Below are 16,000 nucleotides of genomic sequence, written 5' to 3'. Positions count from 1 at the left end.
AGTACCAAAATACATGTTGTGTGTGAAGTATTTTGACTATTTTCCCATTTTCAAACTGGGCCATTCCACATTAATGCAGTACAATAATACAATTTAATTTTTTACTTTATTATATTGTTGTATAATACTGTATGTTATGTTAGGTTCAATGAATCTAACCCATAATTTGGAAGGGTGGCTATTTAAAATCTCAATATATACAATCTTTTTATGAGAAATATTTTAATTGCTTTGACTCATTAGTAAACAAGATCTTGTGACCCATGAATACGTAATATAGAATCAATAATAAAATAATACCAATAATAATAGTAATAATTAGTGCAAATAATAAAATTTACACTATACTATTTAAATATGATAAAAAAAGTGTAGTATGGATTTTTGAGTAATTTTCGGCTATTAAATTAATAATATTATTAATAATAATTATGTCATTATCGATATTTAATTGTCTTTAGAGCATCTCCAATGGTAGGCTAGCCACCGGCTAGCCGAACTATTGGAGTACGCTAGCCGAATTTCGGCGAAAAAAACGGCCAAGGCTAGCCGATTATTGCGTGTGGCTGGCCGATGCGCTGGCCGCATTATTGTGGCGGCCCGATCGGCCAGCGCTATTTTTTATTATTTTTTAATTTTTTTTAAATTATTTTTTTAATTTTTTTTAATTCTTTTTTTTTTAATTTTTTTTAATTCTTTTTTTTTTAAAAATTTTTAATTCTTTTTTTTTTTTTTAAATTTTTGAAAAACTATATAAACACGATTTTCTCTATCTCTAAATTTCTGTACAAGAGCAACATCTACCGATGGACAACAACAACTACCCAATACAAAATTAAGACCTAAAACAAAAACACGTCATACCGGATTCAAGGCATGCTAACATTTTTTAATGTATTTTTTTAATAAATTAGTGAGGAGTAGAGTGGGGCGGTGGCTCGTGTGTGGAAGCCCGGATTTTTTTTATTATATAATTTTTTTGATTTTTAGTTAATGTAATTTTTTTATTTAAATAAAATTAATGAATTTTCCCGTATATGTCTCGTAAATTTAATTCAAAGAATTTAATCGTGATTTTAATTTCAGAACGTAGTATATTTTGAATTATTTTTATTACTACTGGTTACATGACTAGCATGAAAATGGTCTAAATCATGCCAAGCAGTTGAATTTTTAGTACATCTGACATACTATTGAGAAGAAGAATTACTACTTACCTATTTTACCTATTTAACATTGGAGATGGTATTATGCGAAAAACGTGTCACTCAATATACAAAGGGAAAGAGAAACAGTATCTTTATATTGATATATCGAAATATATTACAATTTGCTTGAAAAGGGTTGAGAAAAGAAACAACGGCGGCGCATCTTCTCCGCCACCCTCTCTCCCTTAAACAATCCCCTTGAACCCTCCGCCTCCTCTGCAATTTCAAGCCTAAGCTCAGCTCCTAAATACACTATTTATTAGCATTGTTTTACATCACTGAGGGATTAAATTAGCTCTCTTTCCCAAATGTTTTGATTTGCTTGCAATTTTACTCTCTCCCTCTCTCTCACCTACCCTTGGAATTGGAGTTTTCATCTTAAAGCATTCATTTTTAAGCATTCCAAGAAACTGTATTGAGTTCTAGAGAGAAAAGGGTGGTGCTATTGAATTGAGTTTTGGATAGAGAGAGGCGAGGAGGAGGAGTTCTTGAGGAGGTTTGTGTTGAATATGAGTGTAAAAATGCAATCTTTGGATTCCAATAGAAAAGAGTTTTCCTCATCGAATTCCAATTTAGGGCTTCAATGGAATCTCCAAGATTCCAATTTTTACCCTGGTGGTGGCTTATTCGCCTCTGTTTCTCAAATGGGAAACGATGATAATGGGGGTTTCAAATTGCCCTATGCTGATTTGCTGGTTAAGTATGTTTCATTGCCTGAGGGTGTCAAGAATCAAGGTTTGTCGGAGGAGGAGAGTGAGTTGGTGGATAGGAAGAAGAAAAGGGGACTTAAGCTGAAGATTAAGGTTTCTAACCCCTCTTTGAGGAGGTTGATCAGTGGGGGGATTGCGGGGGCTGTCTCTAGGACTGCAGTGGCGCCGTTGGAGACGATTAGGACTCATTTGATGGTTGGGAGCAGTGGGAATTCTAGCTCCGAGGTGTTCCAGAATATTATGCAGAGTGAGGGGTGGAAAGGGCTGTTTAGGGGGAATTTTGTCAATGTGATTCGTGTTGCGCCTAGCAAAGCCATAGAGGTATAAGATTGGATGGGGTGTTTTTTGTCTATGTACATTGCTTTCTAGTGTTGATTGTGTTTGTGTGTGTAGTTTGTGGTTTGAGTTTATTGAAGTATGATTGCTAGTTTTATTATTTGATTGATTTTATTGAATCATTGTGTTGTTTGTGTGCATTGGAAATTGAGTTGCATCACATGCTGATTCAAGTTTGGAATTGGTAGAATGTTTATGATCTAAATTTGCTGGGTTGTAGTGAATATGCGTGAGAAGAAGTCCGAAAGGATTGTTGTGATGATTTCACCTTTTTATCTTTCCAAGACTAATATTCACCTTTGTTTTATTCCAAGTGTTCTGCATTGAATCATCCTGTTGTTATATTGGAAATTGAGTTGAATCACATGCTAATTGGATTAGAGTTTTGGATTTGGTAGAGTGTATATGTTCTGTATTTGCTGGTTTATTGTGAATATGACATATATCATGAGCATGAGAAAGAATTAGAAAGGATTGTCATTTTCTTTGTGATGATTTCCACCTTTTTATCTGTCTTCTAAGTCGTATATCCATCGTTGTTATATTCTAACTGTTTGCATTGATGTTCACTTTGATGTTTGATTTCAGTTGCTTGTTACCACTATGTTGTTTTCCTTAACCAGATTTCAACCTCAACCAAATGTAGCAAGATATGTTTCTTGTGGTCTACGGCCTATACTATATACCCTTTTAAGCTTTGTCGTGTCTAGCACCTCGTAGAAAATTAACATGACAAAATTGGTCATTGGCTTTCAAACAGAGATGTAATCTTAGGATAGAGACTACGACCTCATTCCTTGTCATTTTACCTTGTCTAAATTCGTTATTAGTTTTGTACTATGGTTTAGGCCTCTATGAGTAGTTCATGGCACTATCATCTTACTTAGTTGATTATTATGTTTTGATTAGCAGATGAGTTAGGAAAGGATTTTCGGCCAAGATAGGATTCGATAACTCTTCTAACAATGCACATTCTTCTTATTTGTATATGAACAGTAGTTACGCCTATTTGATTCATTGTCTTTCCCTTCTCTTTGCCTGTTGTTATAAGTTTGTAATGAAAATGTAAAGTTTTCCCGTCTGTAGTTTACTGCATTTTACTGAAGTGTCAATACGTGTTCATATCCATTCCTAAGAGCTGTTTGTTTTCTGTAGTTATTCGTTTACGACACTGTGAACAAGAATCTCTCACCAAAACCCGGTGAACAACCAAAACTGCGTGTTCCCCCTTCGTTGGTTGCGGGGGCTTGTGCTGGTGTCAGCTCGACTTTAGTCACGTACCCCCTCGAGCTAGTCAAGACTCGACTAACCATACAGGTAAAATATCACCAACACACGGCAACACCTACCCGTTTCATCGAGTGTTTACCTTCATTGCATTGCCTTCCATTTCACAGAGAGAAGCATACAATGGCTTGCTCGACGCCTTTGTTAAAATATTCCAAGAGGGCGGCTTTCCGGAGCTCTACAGAGGGCTCACTCCCAGTCTCATCGGAGTGATCCCGTACGCCGCAGCCAACTACTGTGCATATGACACTCTGCGGAAAGCCTACCGGAAAGTCTTCAAGCAGGAGAGGATTGGCAACATCGAGACCCTCCTCATCGGCTCCGCTGCCGGCGCCATTTCCAGCACCGCCACGTTTCCTCTGGAGGTAGCTCGGAAGCATATGCAGGTTGGGGCTGTGAGCGGGAGGCACGTGTACAAGAACGTGCTCCACGCTCTCGCAAGCATTCTTGAACGGGAGGGGCTCGAAGGCCTGTACCGAGGGCTCGGGCCGAGCTGCTTGAAGCTCGTGCCGGCTGCCGGCATCTCTTTCATGTGCTATGAGGCGTGCAAGAAGATTTTGGTAGAGAAAGAAGGAGAGGAAGAGTAGAGAGATTGACTGAGAGAAGAAAGAATAAGGAAACAAATTCAAAGATAGGATACAAAGTTTTTTTGGCATTTGACTGTTTGCATACCCTTTTTTTCTCTCATTTGAAAGTTTTTTTATATTGAATTTTCTTTCATGGTGTTTTTAGAGTTAGATTCTAGCTGCAATTTCATTGAACATGTTTGGAATCTACAGAGGTTGAATCTCAATTTTTTTGTCAATTCAAATGAGCATTTTTCCAATTTGATTCGTCTGTAGAAATTAATTCCTTCTATATTTGGTAAATTTCTTTAGGTTACCTTCAATTTAATGGTAAAAATATTTCAAATGTTGTCTCTCTTTATTTTATACTTAGATTATATCTATAACAGTAGAATGAATCAATAAAAAAAATGCAATCTTGAAATAAATTGCAATGAGATAGATTCTTAGAAAAATTACAAGGCGTTATGCACCAAAATAGGGGAATATTATAAGTCTTAAGACATGTTTTTGCCATAAATACTAAATACAAATGCTTGCTTGAAACAACACTGTATACAAAAAAATAATTATAGTTTGAATAGAAATTGGCCAAAAATCTTCAGACCTAATGTAGAAAAACACAACTTTGCTTTCTCCCCAAAATGACGTCGTTTCTACTTTCATGTCTTCTGTCTATATACACAAGCAACCTTAACAGTTGACACCACACTGCCCTTGCGCGGCCCGCTTCGTAGCGTCCGACGTGAAGGGGTCGATGCGGACCCACAGCAGCGAGAAGATCGAGGCAAGGAGGATCGACCAGACGATGACGATGGTCGGGGTGCGGTTCTGCCGCCCGAGGAGACCCTTGAGGAAGGGGTACAAGTGGACAATCACCCAGATGGCAAAGAAGAGCTTCCCGAAGAGCGGGCCCCACGACTGGTACCCGCTGTTGATGGCATACGAGACACCAGCCACAATCCCGACAATGTTGAACATGAGGACCGTGGTCGGGGGGATGAGGAGGGCCGTCCACTTGAACACGTAGAGCTCCGCGAAGTCGCCGTCCTCGTCGGACGCCTTCGACGTGACCGTGAAGTTGGTGTCGATGCCGGCCAGCACCTTCAGGAGACCTTGGAAGACGGCGAAGAGATGTGCGGACGTCCCACCGATGACCCAGAACTGCTCGTTTCTCCACCAGTCCTCGATGCTGACGCCGCTCCACCTCATTTCGAGTATGCCGGTGGCGAAAATCGAGATGAAGAGGAGAATAAACCACATGCTAGCAAAGTTGCTTATCTACACAAGGATATTAATCGGTCAATATTCATGCTCACGAGACGAAAAAATCGATTATATCGTGTTCGTTACTAACCTCGGGAATGATGAATTTGTTGGTGAGAAGACATATGGCAGGAAGAACACAGTAGGCGAGCAACGGGATCGAGGTGAGTGGGTACACAATGGTGTTGATGTAGGCGAGCCTCTCTAAGAGCTGCAGTTTCCCGTTGTAGCCATACCATATCGGGCAATGCCTACTAAGCATAATCTCGATGGAGCCCAGAGCCCACCGAAGCACTTGGTTGAGACGATCAGACAGATTGATAGGAGCCGAACCTTTGAATGCTGGGCGAGGAGGCATGCAGTAGATGGAAATCCATCCACGTGCGTGCATCTTAAAGCCGGTCAAAATATCCTCCGTGACGGAACCATAGATCCACCCGATCTGAAAAATTAGGCCCGACCGAGTTAATGCCTCAAACTTCATTTCAAGAAACCACACCAAAAAAACACATACATCGACTCAAAACACAAATAAAGTACAACGGGGTATACCTCTTTGCCCCACTCAGTCTTATCCTCGTATCCACAACTAATGACGTGGATAGCTTCTTTCAATAGAGTTGCAGGATTCGTCGAGGGCGGTATGCCTCCCATTTCCATAAAGGTAGCAGCAATGAAGACAGGAGATTGACCAAATCGCTTCTCCAAGCTCTTTTGAGACATGAGAAGTGACTTCTCGTCGTCATATCCTGTCAAGAAAGCAATTGCATCAATTTCTACAATTTCTGAAATTTTCAGTTTGGTCCTATTTTTACGAAATCCTACCTTCTACACCCTCTTCTATGTCCTCCATGTTAAAGATCGGGATGGTCGATTCAGTCCTTTTAGCTGCTCTCTTCTTATCGACATATTTCTTGTTGGCATGCCTCCCTTTCTTCCTCGACCCACAACAGCTTTTGACGATAATGTTTGGCTGCAGATCCTCTTCCGTTAGGACAGGGTCGTAACCATACAACGCTTGTCTGTTGAAGCAGCACCCAGTTCCCACATAGACGGGACCCTGAAGGCCATCCAACCCTTTCAAGTTGATCTGCAGATACGCAAATTTAAGATAACTTATGGATCAGTGGATCAGAAAGATATCATGGAATCAAAGAGTGACTGTTCCTAAAAGTCAAGGGCACGTACATCGAAAAAGACTATGTTGCGGTTAGCATATCTATCGTGCAAGTCAATGCCATCGAAACGCTGTGGGAACTGAACGTAGCAAGTCTTCCTCCCATAAGCAGGATCCATCATAAAGCACATGGCTTCTTTACAAGCTTTACTGTTGTTGAAGTAGTGATCACAATCAACGTTCAAAATATATGCTCCATTAGTAAGGACAGCAGACACACGAATCTGAAGCAAATAACAACAGGTCACGAATCAGTTACTACAGCCAAGAGAATGTTGAAGAAAATAAGAAAATGTTGTTAAGCTCAATGCAATGCAATTAAGAATCACCTACCAAAGCATTCATAGCTCCAGCTTTCTTGTGATGCTGGAATCCAGGACGCTTCTCACGAGAAACATAAACCAATCGTGGTAGCTCATTTCCATCAGTATCAAAACCTCCACTATGCCCCAGAAAGACCTGATAACGAGAGGCAGGAGAAAAGAGTTAGAAGACCAGCAATAAACTGGTAAGCAAGTATCATATACTCGATGGGTAAAAATAAACCTGAATCATTCCTGGATGATCCCGTGTGTTGTTCCCAGGCCAAGCAGTTCCATCTTGCATCGTCCACCCTTCTTCAGGCATCTTCTGAGCCTTTGCAACGAGAGCATTTATTCGGACCTTAAATTCTTCGTATTCTCTCTGTAGGAATCATGTTAAGTAATACAATTACAGCTCATTGTTAACTAGATTCATGCTTTAGTATGCGATACAACAAGAGACTCGTGATTCACCTTCATTGCTCTGCGTTCTTTGACGAAAGAAGGTTGAATCTTGTCCTTCAGGTAATCTATCTTCTGTTGAAAATAGAACTCGGGTGCCCTAGGTTCGATGTGATGCTTCTTGCAGAAAGGTACCCATTTCTTGGCAAACTCGGCCGTTTCAGAGAGGGCTTCGAAGGTAAGCATTGCAGCACCATCATCTGAAACATAGCATGAGACTTTGTCGACAGGGTAGTCCACGGCCAGGATGGATAAGACCGTGTTGGCAGTTACAAGAGGAGGCTCTTTCATGGGATCCACGGTACTGACGAACACATCAATAGGTGCTAGCTGGGAAGGCTCGCCCTCTCTGTCGTATCTGTGAACATCAAAGAGAAAAGTTAGGACAGTATCACAATCACAATCCTTACAACTATGGAGCTGAACATGAAAACCATTCACTAACCTCAGTGCAAGTCTTTCAAGAAAGGTCTCACGACTAACTGGATACCACTTCGGAAACTGGTCGAGAAGCCAAGACAAAGCAAACCAAACTTCGCAGATAACAGATGTAAGCCACAGAGGATAAGCATCCTTCACCGGATGGGTGCAACGGTATTGCAAGAAAAATCCCAAGATGATTAGTCGAAGAATGATCACAACGCGATAGGGGGTAAGATGAGAAGAGGAAATAGGCTGCACGCGGCTCATAGGCTGGCGAGCATCATCAGCCCTGTCATCAATGCAACTATTAGCATCTCTCTATATGAAAATCTAGAATTTCTAGAGGGAAATTATGCTCGAAAAAAGAAATTACATTTGCAATTCTTCTCCATTTGATCCAGTGCCTTCAATATCTCCTTTCCCTTCACTGTATCTGCTGTTCATATTTACCATGTTTTTCTCCTGTTTTAGTTTCCAACCTTCCACCCTCTCCTTCCAGTCAACATTTCCAAGCCCGTAAGAATTCAAGTCTTTAGAAGGATCAACAATTCTTACAGGAACTGCAGAAATCAACAGTATTGTAAATTGTTTGCATGAAACCAATATGATGAATGACATAATTAACGAATATCTTTAACAAGTAATTACCCGGCTGTCGTGGATCAACATAAGGGAGGGAGTGAACACGGTCTCCAGGGCCCAAAGGACCGGATGTGCTTCTAACAGAATGAGTGTCTTGTATAGAAGGAGGAATCTCACCAGAGACCTATCAATATCAACAACATGACAGAATCAAATTACACTTTGTCCACAAAATAAGAGTTGATGCCAAATGCATTACAAGGCAAGAGCAAAGCACATATGATCTAATTCAGATGTAGATAAATAACAGCAACTATGACTGATTGACGAGAGTGACTTTGATCTGATTTTTTGATGTATAACCGAGCGTGGGAGTTTGGACGTGACTAGATTCAAATTATGTTCTAATACATGTATTTATCATTAACGTGTTTGCTTGACTTACTTGCTGTCCATTAGTAAGAAGAGGGATTGGTTGCTGAGATTCATGTCTAGACGATGCAGAGAGCTCAACCTCATCAGACTGCCACTGAGATCTGGCCTTCATCTTTCCTTGAGCATAACTAAACTCATTCTCCAAATCATCATCCTCATCCTCATCATCATCCCCATCAACTCTCGGACTCCCTATGACAGAATAAATAAGTCCATATGCCTCTATTTAAGAGGAAAATCAGGAAACAAGAATCTTCATGTAAATCATACGAAGCCAACTAACCTTTGAGTCTCTTGTAACGAGTCTTACACTGCGGACAAGCCTGATTCCCATCTTTGCGCTCATACTCATAACAAGCACGACAAACTGGGAACGCACACTCATTGCAAGCAACAAAGACATCCCCAGTGGCAGTCACTCCAACAGTATCTCCACAAATCTGGCATATCTGGCCATTCAGATTCTTCACTGGTTTTGACTGCATATATGACAAGCATTGCAATGATCAGAACACAATCGAAACCAAATCAATCCATGGAATCAGATCCCTTCCATGCATGATCCGAGCATTAAATAAAGTAATGGTAAATGCAGATCACATGAATATCCAAAATACTGCAGAAATCTTACACTAAAACCAAATTAAAGAGTATGAAACATCAATCAAGTAAACTTGAGCTCCAATCCAAATTCCACAAACAACACTAGTCCATTCCAATAACAACTCCGTACAGATCTAACCACAGCATTTTGCAGACTACTTCAACCTAATTCAATCAAAAAGCTAAAAGGAACAAAAGAGATCTAAAACCATTTTCTGAATCCACTCCAAGATCCAAACTTCAGCTGCCTAATTCACTACTAGGCTACTAAAATTCAGATCCAAAACCCAAATTACAATTATAAAATAAAATAAAAAGAATAATTCAACAACTAGAACCAAAATGCAGTGTGACCTAGGATAAAAGTTTCATACCCCGCTATCAGAATCATGGCGAATTCTAACTAGCTCATTCCTCTTGTGTGATCCAGCCACCATTCCCCCAGTCGCCTCCATTTTCCCCTAATTTTAGCAGGAAATGCTGAGTTTTGATTGGTTAATTTACTTTCAAATTGAAGCTGTCAACACTCTGAGAAGGAGAAGGGCATCGAAATCGCCTCAATCAATCGGCCATAATTTCTCTAGCTTTCCCCTCTCTCTACTCCTCTTCAGTTCTAAACACTGCAACAGCTTTGTCTTTTTTATCTTTTCTTTGGAGGAATTAATTAATTGATTTTATTTCTCTTTGATAATTTGATGAGTTTCTACCTGTTTAGCAGGTAGCCATTCCACCGCTGTCTTAAAATCAATTTTCATTCGATAACTTTGTGACGTCATTTTCCTCATGGAAATTAATTAAATACACTAACTAATCAAATCCTTTTAAATAATTCTACCGACACATCACAACAATTAAAAACGACGGTAAGAGCATCTCCAATGCCGGCTAGTCGAACCATTGGAGTAGGCGAGCGAGAAATCGGCCAAATTTTCAGCGTGGGCTAGCCGGTGGCGTGGCGTTAGCCGCCATTGTGGCGGCCCGATCGGGCAGCGCCGTATTTTGATTTTTTTTTTAAAACCTATATAAACGCGATTTTAGTTTCATTTTCATTTGCACCACTTGTTTTAACGAGTTTTCTCTCTCTCTAACTCTGTACAAGAGCATCATCGAGCGATGGATCACAACAACGAGTCCAGTCCAACGACGAGTGGATCTCAACTCCCCACGGTGCATCGTGGGATGTGGATGGGGCCAGATTGGCGGGCGAGATGGGCCAAGGGTTTAACGTCCCTTGGAATCGGATGATGGGGATGATGGTCGGAGCGCCAGGAGGGTGGGAGCATGCACCGTGGGGTATGCCGGGCGGCGGAGCAGGATGCGGCCAGCGGCGAGGCAGGGGGTGAGGAGGTATGCCCCGGATGCGCGGCAGCGAGATGATGGGTATGCATCCGGGGATGCAGGGGTCAACCGAGGGGGGGACACGGCTATCGTCCCTCTCTGGATTTTTTTACGGCTTCGTCTCACACGTCGACCCAGGTGGAGAGCCTTGAGTTCGATTGGCGATGACCTTTTGTCATCGCGCATGACATGGGGATCGATCTCGGCGATCCGGACACTCCTATTCCAGACGGGGCGGGCCGCGCGAAGAAAGAAGACGAGGGGGAAGGCCAGGCGGTCGGCGAGTCGTCGCCAGCCCGTTGTTGACGACACCCCCGGACGGAGGAGATGAGTACGGCCGGGGTGGCCGGGGGTGGTTGGAGGTGTGCGACGATCCGTCTGGTTGCGAACAACCAGCGAGGTCGTCAACATGTGGAGTGAAGATTAGAGCTGCCTACAAGAGGCATTGTCCGCACGGGAAGGACTTCAACGGGGAGGAGGTCCGGAAGGGGTGGGAGCGCATCGGGGCCGCGGTCGGCCGTTTTGCGGTGTTGTACGCCAACGCCCTCCCGTCCCGGCTCAGCGAGTGGGCGGGAATGAGGAGGACCGCCCGGAGGATAGCCGAGAGTCGGTTCCCCCTTGGCGGAGAAGTACAAGGAGTTCCACCTCTCAGGAGTGCTATGTGTTGTTGAAGGACTCCGAGAAGTTCGTGCGGGGTGCGGCGGTTGGGTGGCCGAAGAAGCGGGCCAGAACTATGCGGCTGACTACGGCGGCGGATCCCACGACCTCCGCCCGGATGCGAGGAGTTTCCATCCCTCCTTCATTTGCTGGTCACCCTCGCCCGGTTGGACGAAGCGGGCGCAGCGAGGCTGCGAGGGAGGATCCCCCTATCGCCCCATGAGTCAGTCCGCCGCCCTCCCATCCGCCCCACTCGAGTACACTCTCTATTCGCGTAACAAAACGCGGGAGCAGGTGTACAAGGTCTTCAAGAAGTGGAAGAGCGCCCCTGACCCCACGGAGAATATGTTTCTTCACTCGATGCTCGAGAGCATGCGGGTTGATTTGGATATCGCGAGGGCACGGATGGGGGGTTCCGACGTGGGGTCAGATACCCCGGGTGGCGGCATCCGCGGTGGCGACGGCGAAGGCGGCGGCGACGACGCAGGAGGAGTAGAGAGTGGCGGGGCTCGTGTGTGGAAGCCCGTTTTTTAAAAAAAAAAATCATGTATTTTTTAAATCTTTGTACTTTTTTGAATGAAATGAATTAATTTTCCCGTATATGTGTCGTAAATTTAATCCGTAATTTAATCATAATTTTAATTTCGTAAATATAGTATATTTTGAATTATTTTTATTGCGGTTGGCTTATGGCTGGCCTAAATCTGATGTGGCAGGTGGATTTTTAGCTGCTGACGTGTCAGGGAGAGAGAGTGGCTGGCCTATGGCTGACCTATTTGCCTAGATTAAAATCAATTTAGATTAGTCTTACTACAACATTATTTATCATAATTATTAAATACTTTATCTATTTCACTATAGTTAAAAGTTAAAACATTAATTTTAAATACAAAATCTAAAAATAAGTAGTTAAATAAGGAGATATTAAATATGAATTATTTAACTATAATAAAAAAAAGTGATACTACTCCACTCAACCACGACAAAACATAAATATATTACTCCATTAAAATTAATATTAATATAGTATAATATAATCGCTGTATTATTTATTAAAGTTAAGGTATATAGTGATAGAAGCAAAATCATTAAATAAACAATTCAAAATCATTACATCATTGAATTATTGTCCCTTTCACCTAACGGCATGACTTAGAAAATGGAAAATGAGAGATTATGATTCAAAAACCTTGAAAAAGTATGTAGTAAAGTGTACTCTTTGCCTCATAGTCTCTTCGTCTCATATTACTTGAGTCATTTTTTTTTCACTCGTTTTGAAAAAATAATAATAAATAATTAAAACGGAGAGAAAGAAAAATAAGAGATAGAATAATGTAGAAAGAAGTCTTAACTATAGTATTCTCTTTTTTACTTTATTTTTTCTCCACTTTAACTATTTATGTACTTATTTTGAAAGAGATAGAATAATGTAGAGAATAGTCTTAACTATAATATTCTCTTTTTTACTTTATTTTTTCTCCACTTTAACTATTTATTATTATTTTTTCAAAATAAGTACATAAAAGAAGTGACTCAAGTAACATGGGACGGAGGGAGTATAATAAGTTCGATAAATTTTATTCTTTTCCAGTGCCTTTTTCAATTTAAAAGCATTGCCCGTTTGATATTCATTACCCGTTTTATGTAATACTCCTATAAAACAGTGAAAATTTGTTACATCCTTGAAAATATTTTTATAACTGTCCTTTTCATACACCTACCTATATATTTAACAATTATTGCAAAGTGAAGATATTAACACAGAATTACTTATTTTAATAATTAATCTTGATTTGTTACATGTTATTAGACGCTGTGAACAGCTGTATTTTGGTGTAACCGGACGTTGCCGGTTGCTTCTTTCCGACACAAATATAAGAATCTGTCGGTGACCTCAATTTCTTGCACAGTTGTTAGCTAAGCCCACACTCAAACTTGCAATTACTATTCCACCCTTAATGAACCGACAATAATATTCATTTGTATATACACTTTAAAGTGGGTGATAAATATCATTATTTAATTAGTATTAGTTTAATTTGATCAATGTTGCTATTTTAATTATTCCTTCCACAATTAGAGTCTTAGTTTGCCTTCAATTTATTCACAATTAAAAGTTTTAATATAGATGGTAAATAGATATCATAAATAGTCTATCCATGATTTCAAATTATACTAATCTATTTCATTTACGTTTTATTATTAAAATAATATATAAAAATAATATTCACGTTCAATTATCTTTTTTCACTCATTTTATATATCGTATATGTCTTTAAATTTGTGTCGAATTCAATTAAAACTTCTAATAGCAGCAAAGGGTGTAACCGTTATCCAATTATTATTTATTAGTTTTTGATAGTTTGTAGATGGACTTAAAAAATATCAAGGTGGAAAAAGGCTAGGTTAGTGAACCAGTAAAAGAGTTAATTAATTCTAAATAAAGAAGTTTGTATGCTTATATTACTTTTATTTTTTAAAAATTCAAACTTTTAAAATAACACGGATTTTAATGAAAATTTAGTAAAGTAAGAGAGTAAAAGAGAAAATATAATAACAGTAGTGTTAGTTGATTGTGAGATCAATTTCACAAAAAGAAAATTTCCTATTTTTAAAAAACAAAGAAAAAAAACAAAGAGTTCATATTTGTAAGAAACAAGGAAGTATTTTTTTGGATTAAATAGATAATCATTGTCACTGCTGAGTGATTACTGGGTAATTTAGTATTATTTGGATATGGATAGATAAAACATCGCATCGTAGCCATATCATTATTTCTAAATCTTTTATTTTGGAAAATAATGTTTGATTTTTTTTAATGGATTAGAAATGCAAATAGCACTAACATAGCTTGACGATTTAACATTATCGGATATAAATCAAAATAATGTTACACTTTAGGTAGTGAAATGACATTGAGTAAGGATGAGATGAACGAAGAAAAAATAAGAGATGAAAAATAAGAAAGAGATGGAAATTAGTACAATAATGAAATTATATTTAATATAATTAATATAGTTGGATGTGATTTTTTATCTATAATGTAATACTATACGTTTTTCCATCCTTAAAAAATAGATAACATTTGAAACGGCATGGATTTGAATGTACAATTGATAAAGTAAGAGAAAGATAGAAAAAAAAGTGATTAGAGTATGGTTAGTACTTAGTGGTAAATGTGAGTCCGTGACCAACCTCAATAGAGATAAAAATGTCTTCTTAAATAGAATTGGTCATTTTTATATTATATTCCAAAATAGCAAATGTGGTTTATTTTTAAGGGGCGGATAGTGTATTTTGGTTAATGTCTAACAATGTTACGTAAATAAATCACCAAATAATTTTGATTAGTTGCAAAATATGGGCATATTAGTCTACACAACCATCAATACATTTCAGTTTCACTTTCATCTATATAGTTAAATAAATTATAAATAAATAATGCACGATTTTCTAATTGGTGATTTTTTCACAATTATAATTTTATTTAAAAATGAATTGTATCATGGCTAACTAAACAAATTAATGCCACCACATTGTGGGCTTAAAAATATATAAACATTAAAATGATCTTATCTAAAAATCTAAATCTATTTGCATTAAGGCTGCGATCTTGTTTAATTTGAATACATTCTTTTATTTATGTATACTGCTTTATTTAGGATATTTCATAATTTATCATTTCATTCTCATGTTCCCTCAAATCTCCATAACATATAACAATAGCAATTATGCTTTTGGATAGCGGATAACAAAAGTATGAGTGCAAGAAAACATACATATCAAAAGGGATGACAAAGTTAGGCTGCATAGGCAATCCATCACCGTGGTGCGTGTACATGAAGCATGACGTTGATGTCGAACAACATTCGTTAATTTTTTTGTCAACCAACCGCAACAGAAGGCTATAATTTTTCAACTCCATTTCAGAATGCGAAAATCTAAGTTTTTTTGCATTGCAAACACATTGACCGGATCCGATGACTATTTACCTATTTTGGAAGACCCATCTGTTAACTAAGAGTCTTGCAGTGCACAGCTCTAGTTTGTGATTTCATGCATCGAAGAGCTCCAATGCACGAGGAACTAACTTACGTTTAACAATTGAAGTACTTTAAATCCCAATTTTTAATATTTTGCAGGCATTTATTTAATTTACAAGTATTAAAGTTGACAAGAAAAGAGTAAAAAATTGGTGAATTGAGCAGTGGTTAAGTATCTAAAAACAGAGCTTGGCTTATTGCATAAGTTGTGATTAATATGATTACGTGTTATTGCTTACGCCCTAATTAAATTAGCATTAGCATCACAATTAATTAGTTAATAAAAGTTCTACTAAAAGAGTGAGGGCCGAGGGGTTATAAAACAAACTTTTTCATTTTCTAAGGTCTCTATTTCCTTCCTTCTTGAGAAGCAGCAGTTGTATTCTTTAGCATCTGCAAGCACAAAGTGACGTTGATGTTAAATTGTTAATTCCTTAAATTTGAAGATGAACGGCTCATATCATTACCTTCCTAAGCATTTGATTCTCATTGAGGAAAGTGGAAAGGCGTTCTTCAAGCTCAGCGGTTTTACTTTCCAACTCTTTTACCCTCACTTCCAAATCACCCAAACCGATACTCGATTCCTCAGCAACCTCTTCAGCCTC

At 39.0% G+C, this 16,000-nt stretch overlaps 2 protein-coding genes across 2 annotated transcripts; one reads left to right on the top strand and one right to left on the bottom strand.

Moving 5' to 3' along the window:
• Positions 1-1,330: 1,330 nt before the first annotated feature.
• Positions 1,331-4,346, top strand: LOC125198693 (adenine nucleotide transporter BT1, chloroplastic/mitochondrial-like). The gene is made up of 3 exons (XM_048097000.1): positions 1,331-2,239; positions 3,410-3,571; positions 3,652-4,346. Exons 1-3 carry the CDS (start codon positions 1,718-1,720, stop codon positions 4,126-4,128), a joined length of 1,161 nt encoding a protein of 386 aa, XP_047952957.1. The 5' UTR covers positions 1,331-1,717; the 3' UTR covers positions 4,129-4,346.
• A 229-nt stretch (positions 4,347-4,575) lies between these two features.
• LOC125198691 (cellulose synthase A catalytic subunit 1 [UDP-forming]-like) lies at positions 4,576-9,993 on the bottom strand. The gene is made up of 14 exons (XM_048096999.1): positions 9,732-9,993; positions 9,038-9,233; positions 8,765-8,946; positions 8,386-8,503; positions 8,111-8,297; positions 7,760-8,026; positions 7,327-7,672; positions 7,097-7,234; positions 6,884-7,009; positions 6,562-6,774; positions 6,199-6,463; positions 5,926-6,122; positions 5,465-5,815; positions 4,576-5,388 (listed from the first exon to the last, which is right to left on the bottom strand). Exons 1-14 carry the CDS (start codon positions 9,810-9,812, stop codon positions 4,801-4,803), a joined length of 3,255 nt encoding a protein of 1,084 aa, XP_047952956.1. The 5' UTR covers positions 9,813-9,993; the 3' UTR covers positions 4,576-4,800.
• Between the last annotated feature and the right edge of the window lie 6,007 nt (positions 9,994-16,000).

This window comes from Salvia hispanica, unplaced genomic scaffold, assembly GCF_023119035.1.
Source record: "Salvia hispanica cultivar TCC Black 2014 unplaced genomic scaffold, UniMelb_Shisp_WGS_1.0 HiC_scaffold_196, whole genome shotgun sequence".
Taxonomy (NCBI): domain Eukaryota; kingdom Viridiplantae; phylum Streptophyta; class Magnoliopsida; order Lamiales; family Lamiaceae; genus Salvia; species Salvia hispanica.
This window is presented reverse-complemented; position numbering and strand designations above follow the sequence as displayed.